The sequence below is a fragment of the Canis lupus genome, chromosome X (genome assembly GCF_011100685.1).
Source record: "Canis lupus familiaris isolate Mischka breed German Shepherd chromosome X, alternate assembly UU_Cfam_GSD_1.0, whole genome shotgun sequence".
NCBI classification, from domain to species: Eukaryota; Metazoa; Chordata; class Mammalia; order Carnivora; family Canidae; genus Canis; species Canis lupus.
The window spans coordinates 19,867,354-19,878,331 of NC_049260.1; the positions used below are offsets into that span (position 1 = coordinate 19,867,354).

At 39.0% G+C, this 10,978-nt stretch overlaps 1 protein-coding gene across 11 annotated transcripts in view; it reads left to right on the plus strand.

The window, feature by feature from the left end:
* The window catches only part of ZFX (zinc finger protein X-linked), a 94,841-nt gene extending 84,893 nt beyond the window's left edge, over positions 1–9,948 (plus strand). For 9 of the 11 annotated variants that reach the window (XM_038587091.1, XM_038587093.1, XM_038587089.1 and 6 more), the window contains 5 exons: positions 3,116–3,265; positions 3,484–3,627; positions 4,255–4,407; positions 4,935–5,075; positions 5,913–7,096. In XM_038587091.1, the coding sequence (XP_038443019.1) occupies positions 3,116–3,265; positions 3,484–3,627; positions 4,255–4,407; positions 4,935–5,075; positions 5,913–7,096 (1,772 nt within the window). Of the gene's footprint in view, positions 1–3,115; positions 3,266–3,483; positions 3,628–4,254; positions 4,408–4,934; positions 5,076–5,912 lie in introns of all 11 variants that reach the window. The other 2 variants (XM_038587097.1, XM_038587099.1) reach the window with 1 other exon arrangement.
* Positions 9,949–10,978: the final 1,030 nt, after the last annotated feature.

The following is a 10,978-nucleotide window of genomic DNA, read 5'->3' on the forward strand; positions in this document are numbered from 1 at the left end:
AGTACATAGAAATGATAAGGAAATAGCAAAATGCCATGCAAATGGTAGTTATTATTAGAAGTAGTCTTAATTTACAGAAATTATGCTCTTCTATTTTGGAGAGGCCTTGTTCCAGACCTCTAGTTCTTCATCACTACATTAGAAGAAGGCACTTAGGTGGAAATCATACGTATGATGACTCAGTTTTATCCAGGATTTCTTTGTCTATTTTTAGAAATTCATTTTTTTTTTTTTTAATTTTATTTATTTATGATAGTCACATAGAGAGAGAGAGAGAGAGGCAGAGACATAGGCAGAGGGAGAAGCAGGCTCCATGCACCGGGAGCCTGACGTGGGATTCGATCCGGGGTCTCCAGGATCGCGCCCTGGGCCAAAGGCAGGCGCCAAACCGCTGCGCCACCCAGGGATCCCAGAAATTCATTTTTAATGGTAGCTTTAAAATCAGAGAAATTTTGAGTACTTAACAGGACCATCAAAGTGGTTTTAAAAAAATCACTTCTGTAATATTTCATATTCAGAATAATTTCATAAGTTGAGTTAGTGGGGCAAATTTTCAAGGCAAAAACCTGAAGGTGAATTCTACTTTTGTCTAACAATAGAATGGCTTTGCTTGGCTCAGGTGAACCTGTATACTTGAAATGTGTTTTCCTAGACAATAATGAAAGCAAAGAGAAAAAGGTCTTTTACTCCGAATTATAGATAAATACATGACATTTGGCAAGCTCCAAAATGATGAGGTTTTTCAGTCATCAAAGGTTTTATCTTATGGGTACTAACAAAGTAACATATGCTAAAACAGCTAGCCTGACCCTGTTCTTTGTGCACACAAGGACACTTGATTTTCTAGTATCTGTTAGAATCAGTTTGACAAGCCTTGCTCAATAATATCAAACTGTTCAGAGATGAGTTTTCTGAAGATGTAACAGATTTATTCAGAACTCTCTGACTCATTTGATGAGATCTTCATCCTTGTAACTGCTACCTCACTTTGAAATTCCAGGGCTGCTTTTAACAAAATGGCCTTGGCTCAGTCAGCCGGCTATGTCATAAAAATATTGAGCTTTGAGAAGGGGGTAAATACACGTCAGGCTGGATGTTGAAGCCACCAGCCACAAACTCCTCCAGCTTCTAGCATTACAGTCTTCCCCCTTTACACACTGTAGCTTTGTTCACATCCAGGTTTACCACCTCAGGTCTCAGAAGGATAGCATATTGCTTCCCCTGTCTAAGGAAAATTTCTTCATCTTTGCCTCTCATGTCATCTTCCTCTTTTCCTCTGACATCTCAATCCAGAGGTGTCCACCATGTCCTCTGGCTTCAGCTTCTTCCTGTCTGTTGTATTTGCTCCCACAGACTGAATATGCTTGAGTATTCTTATCAGCTAAACAGAAAAGTCCTTGACTCTGCACTTCATTCTAGTTACTGCCCCTTTGTTGTCCAGTTTAAAGTTAGACCTCTTGAAGAAACACACACCTTCCAGTGAATCCTCACCCCATTTTAATCTGACCCTGTGTAGCCTTCACTATGCTGCTTTTCACCAGGAGCATCAGCAACTTCCAGTACAGACATTACAGTCAGTACAGACATTCCTCCTTGACTTGGATGTGCACTGCATTATTGCCGTGGGCCTTAATGGGCTTCTTGGGATTTATAACTCCCTAGCTAGCCTCCTTCCGGATTTCCCACCAGCCTCTCTAGCTTTCCTCTCTTGGGTTCCTTTGTGAATTCTTTTTGTCCCTCCCTTAAACTGTGACAGTCCGCAGGATAGCCTTACCCCACTCTTTCCTCATGCTGTAGGTCCTCACTGTGATCTCAGGGCTAGTTAACACAGATCTGATGGCTCCCAAATCTGTGTGTCAGCCTTCAGCTTTCAGACTCAAATATCCAGCCACTGACTTCACATCTCATTCACTGAATCATTGGCTCATCAGTATTCCAAGCGTCTGCCATCACCGGACGCTTGCCTTAAGAGAATGACTTATAAAATGACAGGTTCTCTCTCCTCTATCAATGAGAAAGTGGAGGGAAATCCATGATAGTGACAATATAGAGTGACTAGTACACTCGGAGAGAAACAAGCAGAGGGTGCTGTGAATATAAAAGGATAAGGACAGGGACACCTGGGTAGCTCAGCAGTTAAGCGTCTGCCTTCAGCCCAGGGCGTGATCCTGGAGTCCAGGGATCGAGTCCCACTTTGGGCTCCCTGCATGGAGCCCGCTTCTCTCTCTGCCTATGTCTCTGCCTCTGTGTGTGTGTGTCTTTCATGAATAAATAAAATTAAATAAATAAGTAAACATATAAATAAGAGGATAGGGACAGGCACCAGTGTGAGAGCTTTCAGGGATGTTACCTCCCAGACCCTAAGTTTATTCACCATGCAGGAAGAGATCCTTTTCCTCATTTCTCTTCTTAGCATTTCTTCCCCTAGATACTCAGTCACCTAAATCAGAAACCCCAAAGTTATCCTTGGCTCCTTTGTCCTGCCTGTTCAGTTTTCATTCTTAGGTCCTGCCATTTCAGTCCTAAGACAGGGCTCCAGTCTAGCGTCCTTCCCCATCCATCCTACTTCTGTTCTGATGTGAGGCCTTGGCATCTGCTGCCCACATTTTTGCAGTAGACTCACAAGTGCTATCCTTACTTTATGCCTTGATCCCTTTGCATCCACTTTCCTAAAGGCCAGTATGGTGTTTGGGAAACGGTGATCTGCTGTTACCGCTGCTCTGCTGAATAGTCTCTGCGCAGAATCTCTAAATCTCTCCACATAGCTGGCCTCCCCCTACAGATTCTGACTCTGTTAGTGCTGCTGGGCTGGAAACTGTGTTCTTACATTCCCTAAGAGATAATGACACCTGACCAGATTGAGAAACCTCTGACCTACCATTGTCAAATCTGAACCCCTCTGCCGGGTTGCACAAGGCCCTCCATGACCCCTGCTTTGACGTAGCAGTCAGCCACATTTCCCACTGTGCCACACGTGTCTACTTGTCTAGGGAAAAATCCTCCGATTTTGTATGAAGCCTCTTAGAGATTATATTTGTAAAAAGGACTTTTAGAAACTAACATTTTATTAAAGGGTCTGCTATTGTTATTTGTAATGTATTTCCTGCCTTTTCAGTGGATGATGCTGGCAAAATAGAACACGATGGTTCCTCTGGAATGACCATGGATGCAGAGTCGGAAATTGACCCTTGTAAGGTGGATGGCACTTGCCCAGAAGTCATCAAGGTGTACATTTTTAAAGCTGACCCTGGAGAGGATGACTTAGGTAAGAGGAAAACTTCTGCATATTATACATCCTGATCTGACCCTTCACCCTGATTTCTTTTGGGTGGTTTAGATTGAGAACATTTGAAATCTTTTCTGAAGATAACTTTTAAACAAGGATTTCCATGTAGCAGTAGAAAAGTATATGAAATGTATAAGTCAGATGGGGAGAAATGGAGTTTTCAGATAAATTCTCGGAGCTGTCCTCTTCCCTGATAGGTGGCACCGTAGACATTGTGGAAAGTGAGCCTGAGAATGATCATGGAGTTGAATTACTTGATCAGAGTAGCAGTATTCGTGTGCCAAGGGAAAAGATGGTTTATATGACTGTCAACGACTCTCAGCAAGAAGATGAAGATTTAAGTAAGTAGGTGGCCTTTTTGTGGGAGAAAATTTTATGTTTTTGTAGCTCTCTGTTTTTAAATATGGTCAGTGTTTAAAGGAAAACAACTAGCATTATTGTAGAGATTATATTGCTGCCATATCCCAAGGGAAGTCTCAGTGACTCTTGACGGATGTGTAAAATGTTGCTTTAAAAACGAGTTTAAAAAAAAAAAAAAAAACGAGTTTAAGGGGATCCCTGGGTGGCTCAGCGGTTTAGCGCCTGCCTTTGGCCCAGGGCGCGATCCTGGAGTCCCGGGATCGAGTCCCATGTAGGGCTCCCAGCATGGAGCCTGCTTCTCCCTCCTCCTGTGTCTCTGCCTCTTTCTCTTTCTCTCTCTCTCTATATATATATATCATAAAAAATAAATAAATAAATAAATAAATAAATAAATAATCAATCTTAAAAAAAAAGTTTAAGGTGAAAACCAAGAAATCAATGATTCGTTCAACAAATATGCATTACCTGCTTAGGACTGTGTGAAAGCTGTGTTCTAGATGTATAATGAACCTTCTTTCTACTTGTCTGTTAACTGAATTCAAATAAAAACATCTTTCTTGTGATCTCTGTAAACCTGGTCACAAAAGTTGATATAATTTCCTACTTAGATGTTGCGGAAATCGCCGACGAAGTTTATATGGAGGTGATCGTAGGGGAGGAGGATGCTGCGGCAGCTGCAGCGGCCGCTGCAGCACACGAGCAACAGATTGATGACAATGAAATAAAAACCTTCATGCCAATCGCTTGGGCGGCAGCTTACGGTAAGTCACTTGGCAGCTCTTTGGATGGAGTTGGCTTGCGAACATGAATTCATGATTGAGAACGGTGTCTATGGTCTTAGGTTTCCAAAATAGGAAACACCACTACCCTGTATGGGTTACTTGATATGAACAAGAGTAGAGGAAGATTATAAAGTCTACCTTTTGTCTTTATTTTTAACAGGAATTTCCTTCATGTGTATATTACGTAGCAGGAAGTACTGCAAGAAGTACACAGGCTCTCAAGCTGAAACTTTTCATCTTGATTGTATCTGGCCCATGACTTTACAATTTTGGGAGACAAGGGAGTTCATGGGGCACAATGATGACGTGTTTTTTAGATTTGGAAGCTAGGCATTTCCTACTGTCTCACTATAATAAATGTGGTCATAAAGCCCATTACCTAGAATGGGGGCTCTGTCATTCATGAGTATCATGGCTTACTTTTTGTTGTTGTAGTAAATAAAGAATCCCTAATTTTTTATAATTTATAATACTGTATAATTTTGTTTTTTAATACGCATTGTTAGGTAATAATTCTGATGGAATTGAAACCCGGAATGGCACTGCAAGTGCCCTCTTGCACATAGATGAGTCTGCTGGGCTCGGCAGACTGGCTAAACAAAAACCAAAGAAAAGGAGAAGACCTGATTCCAGGCAGTACCAAACAGGTGAGGGCACAAGAGTTCCACAGCGCAGCGTGCTTTGCGAGCTCTCAGATGAAACTCTAGTATGTATCCACGGAGGTGTTGTGATGGCATTTTAGCTGCTAGACCACATGTAGCTTTTGTGTATTGAATTTGAAAATATAATTTTAAGAATTCAGTGATATTCATGAATGATTTCCTGGGATAAAAAGAAACAGGGAACGGATCCATTGTGGATGAGGAAAAAAAATTCAAAACTCGGGTGGTTTTTATGTGGAAATAAAAAGAAATCCCTCAAATTATTGCAAGCATTAACTGTTTTAAAAACAAAATTAATACAAAGAATCTGATTATGTTCCCTTAAGGCAGGCATAATTTACAGAGCAGTAGGACAAGTACTTCAGTTCGTGTGACCCTGTCTATTCGTGGATGGCAATTTGCATATTAAAATTTCCATAGGTGGATTTAAGCTTTACTGTAAATTGACACAAAATTATGTTTTTTGGAATAACCAAAGCAGGAATTGTGATTATAAAACTTTATTTTTATGAGTGATTTTCTAAATTGACATAGCTTTGATCACTAGTTGGTAGAAGTTACATATTTATTGATTTAGTTTTTAAACTGGAGGGACTGAGGTTGGTACAGTCATACTGAATGAAGTTTTCAGACCAGGGTTCTTTTTATGACAGGTTGCTATATCTCTTATACCAAAAAAATGGCAAAAGGAATGTTAAGTAGCATATAGCTTAACATAGGCATACATCCCTAATAACGTTCAGAACACACACTTTAACTGCTTGAAGAAACCAACGTGGAACTTGGTTTGATCACTCATGCTCCTTTTTTTTCCTTTCTTAGCAATAATTATTGGCCCTGATGGACATCCCTTGACTGTCTATCCTTGCATGATTTGTGGGAAAAAATTTAAGTCGAGAGGTTTTTTGAAAAGGCACATGAAAAACCATCCTGAACACCTTACCAAGAAGAAGTACCGCTGTACTGACTGTGATTACACTACCAACAAGAAGATAAGTTTACACAACCACCTGGAGAGCCACAAGCTGACCAGCAAAGCAGAGAAGGCCATTGAATGCGACGAGTGTGGGAAGCATTTCTCTCATGCTGGGGCTTTGTTTACGCACAAAATGGTGCATAAGGAGAAAGGAGCCAACAAAATGCACAAGTGTAAATTCTGTGAATACGAGACAGCTGAACAAGGGTTATTGAATCGCCACCTTTTGGCGGTCCACAGCAAGAACTTTCCTCATATTTGTGTGGAGTGCGGCAAAGGTTTTCGTCACCCATCAGAGCTCAAAAAGCACATGCGAATCCACACTGGGGAGAAGCCGTACCAGTGCCAGTACTGCGAATATAGGTCTGCAGACTCTTCTAACTTGAAAACACATGTAAAAACTAAGCATAGTAAAGAGATGCCATTCAAGTGTGACATCTGTCTTCTGACTTTCTCAGATACCAAAGAGGTGCAGCAACATGCTCTTATCCACCAAGAAAGCAAAACACACCAGTGTTTGCACTGCGACCACAAGAGTTCGAACTCAAGTGATTTGAAACGACACATAATTTCGGTTCACACGAAGGACTACCCCCATAAGTGTGACATGTGTGATAAAGGCTTTCACAGGCCTTCTGAACTCAAGAAACACGTGGCTGCCCACAAGGGTAAAAAAATGCACCAGTGTAGACATTGTGACTTTAAGATTGCAGATCCATTTGTTCTAAGTCGCCATATTCTCTCAGTCCACACAAAAGATCTTCCATTTAGGTGTAAGAGATGTAGAAAGGGATTTAGGCAACAGAATGAGCTTAAAAAGCATATGAAGACACACAGTGGCAGGAAAGTGTATCAGTGTGAGTACTGTGAGTATAGCACTACAGATGCCTCAGGCTTTAAACGGCACGTTATCTCCATTCATACAAAAGACTATCCTCACCGTTGTGAGTACTGCAAGAAAGGGTTCCGTAGACCTTCAGAAAAGAACCAGCACATAATGCGACATCATAAAGAAGTTGGCCTGCCCTAACAGTACTTCTATAGACATTTGTAGAGATGTTGGCCTTGAAACAGAAATTTCATTTGAAGCCAATCAGTCTCGTTCACATACAATACTGTATATTGATTTATGCTGTGTACAAATAGAATTATTGCTTCTAGTTGAGTTGGTTTTTTTTTTTTTTACATTTTGTTGAATAGTGTGTTCTGAATTCTATTCAGTTTGTTTAATAAATGGGGGAAAGCAGCAACAAGTAAGTTGCTTTTAATAAAGTAATCCCTGATTCTATACTGAATTTTTCTATCTTAGAAGTTTTATATTTATTTAAATATTTACCTTGCTTACCTTGATGGTACTCTTCTAAGACCATTTAACTTAAAGTTAAGGTAACTTTAGATTGGTAACTCGGAAAGTATTCATGTTGACTCATTTTTTTTTTCCCATAAATTTCTCACAATAAAATTGTCAGAGACATCGACTAACATAAATGGGAGATTTTACAGTCAGATCTAATTATCCTAATATGGAAATCATTTACTTGTCTTGCTTACTATTTTCAGACCATATGACAATGAAAGTTTCCATTTGAGCTTTTGCGTCCCTGGCATCGCTGAGGAAAGAACAGTGGCTGGGTTCGTGTTTACTTTTCATTTTGTTTAGCAGACAAACTGTACTTCTTTGGGGGCTTTCTTTGATGTATTTACATCTTTTGTCAGCATAGCAAACTTAGAAAACTTTCTTGACAAATTTTGCTTGATGCTGTTGTATTTTGATTATTCCGTCTGTGCTGCTTTGTCTTGGAATGGTTGTGTGCTACAAATGAGATTATTGAGGACTGCATTTTGGAATCTCCTAGAGGTAATTCGTGGCTCGTAGGATCTTTTGCGACTTTATATATGTAAATGTACCCTGAATTATATATATGCACATATATAGAGAACATGTATCTGTGTGTATTGCTTATTTTACATATTTATACACACAACCCCAGTAGTAGTTAAGATCTATAATGAAAAGTATTAAATTTACAATAACATGAAAGATGCAGGGATGCATGAGAGAGCATTTTATAAATCATGCTCTTCAGAGAGACTACTCAGGTGAAGAATTAGAAGGAAAATAAGGACACTAGTATTTTTAAAGAGTAAAGGTATTTTCTTTTAAATATCTTTGGTAATTGAAAAATAGACATTAAGATGTTTCTAGATAGAATGTTTTCATACAACTTCAGCTCCATGCCTTTATATTTTTCTGAAAAGCTAATGAATATCTGGACTTAACTCCCTCAGTTCTCTCTGAGAAGCCCACGAGGGAGCTGTGCGTCACCCAGTGAGGGGGATCAAGGAAGCCACAGCGCCATGTACCAGGGATTGGGTGCTAATTATGACTTACACCTGGCAGGTCCAGCCTGCTCTGTTCTTTCTTAGTTGCAGTTAGCAAACTTTAAAAAAACTGAACGCTTAAATTGGCTTCGGTTAGAAGATAAAGGTGTGTTTAAGTGCATGAGGAAAATCTGAGGCCTTATTTGGAACGTCACCAAGTCTTTTACAGTCTTGTTTTTCTTTGAGAGCTGACAGTTTTTAAACAAACAGTTTGGAATCAGAGTCAGAGATGCATAAAATATACTTGGTTAATTAGAATTTGGTTATGTGAAGATGGATTTTGGGAAATGGGAAAACAGTTTTTGGGGTCCTTTGAATTGACTGTCAGCATATGAGTATCTGGCACGTTATAGGAGATTTAGGAACTTTCTTCCCACTTGATAGCTGCCTTGCCACTTCATTATGGTGCTCCTCCATCCCTTTCGTGCTGTTAGGTTTTTACCTCTCCTCTTTCTCTGTGCCATTGATATTTGTATTCAAGAATTATATTTATAGGGTTAGAAATCTAAATATTTGGTGGTTGGCAAGCCTCTGAAGTGCTAGATTGATTTTGTCCAGTTGTAAATCAAGTGCTTTAGGCTGGTATGGACTCCAACCTGAATGCCAGTTAAAGCCAAGGCATGGGCCTGTCCCAGTGGGAGCTTCTGTGCCCTCTTGGCTCTCATAACATGCTTTTTTTTTTTTTTTTTTAAAGTAACTTACAGTTGTGTGATTCATTGCCCTGCAGTACTATCCTTGAAAGCTCTGTCTGTTTTTTTGTGAGAACCTTTAAAATCTCCCTTAATTTTTTTTTTCCCCAGAAATCACGTAAAAGACACTTAAATGAAAGCGGAAATTTATTGACTTTAAAACACGCTGTAAAATTAGTACAGAAAATATAAATAATTGGTCATTTAACTATATTTTTTTAAATAAACTGAAAGATAAAGAACACAACACTTTACACACTTTATATTTCTCTTACATAGTCTGGAATCATACACAGTTATTTTCTTTTTAAAGCACAATATTGAAACCTTTAAAAGGTATTTAAGGGTTTGGTCAAGTGAATATGATAAAATGTGTCTGTATAAAGAGAAAATGAAATTGTAGTCACTGTTATGTACTGACATTAGTTACAACCTAGTTTTAATTCTTAAAACGATTTTGATTAGCAAAGCTAAAAAAAATGGATGTTTCAGTTAAATGTTTTAAAGAGGTACAGATTTTTACAAGGACATAATATAAGTTATTGTTCTGTAGAAATATCCTATTAAATATTGTATGTCCCTCCCTCTGTACACTTTGTAAAAAAAGTAAAATACATAAAAAGAAAATCATATAGGGATGTGTGACATTATTGTAATTGTGTACTTGAGAATAACGTGCAAAAATAAAAATCAGAATATTTTCCTGTTAATGGATGTTTAGTCTATTTGATACCAGTACTAAGTTAATGCTTTTTCTTAAGGAAAAAAATGTACAGTTTTTGTAAACCTAATAAACATCAAAAGCAGTGGATTATTTTCATTTCCCCATTTCTTAATTCCTTTTATGCAGCATTGGATTGCAAAATGCTTGATTGCTTTGAATTTTGTGACTCGATGCAAATACTCATAATAGTTGAGCCGTGCGAATTTGCAAGTAATATATCAGAGAACTTAAGAGATGATTGGTGAGTCCTTTGATGAGCATGTCCTTGAAGTTCATTTTTTTTCTTTTATCTTCATAAGGGATTTGTTTTATTAGCATCTCCAGTTCCCCTGAGATGAATCTGCCACGCATAAAGTGGTTTTTGAGAGCACTTAAAGTTCATTTCAGTATCAGTCCACAGCATACTTAATCACTGGGTGTTGTCCCCACCTCCACAGCAGAAGCCTTGCCTTAGTGTGACACCTTTGTGTCACGTTTGGAGGGTTTGATTTGTAGACAATAACATGCTAGATAGAGAATGGGCATCGTTACAAAAATGAGAAGTTAGATAAAAGTTACCAGGAGTCCAAAGAGAGTAACAGATGGATTTGAGACATCTTTCATTTTTAAAGATGAGATCCTTCAGATCTTTATGTAGGAACAAGTGTTGGCCTGAAATAGTAAATAATTAAAACTTGGGGTCATTGGTCAAGAGAACATGGTGTCACTGCCCAGAGCCATGAATCACATAAAACCATAGCATGTGAAAAATTTAGTTGTAGTACAGTGCCTGGTAGACAGCATTTTACCGGTCTGATCCCACGCAGTCACATAATGTATTGCTCTATTCTCTGGGAATCTCAGTGTTAACAATTTTGCTGCCCACAAATTCTAGGATCCATGAAGGAAAAGCCTGGACTGGCCAAAATCTTAAAGGGGTGATATTTTAGAGCAATAGTTTTCAAAGTGTGATCTGGCAACAGTGACAGCATCATAATCACCTGGGACTTTGTTAAAGATAAAAATTCTTGGCTGCATGTCCCACCCACTGAATCAGAAAACTGGGCATGAGACCCAGTGATCTGTGTCCTAACATCCTCCAAGTGATTCTGATGCATGCTCAAGATTGGGAAACTTT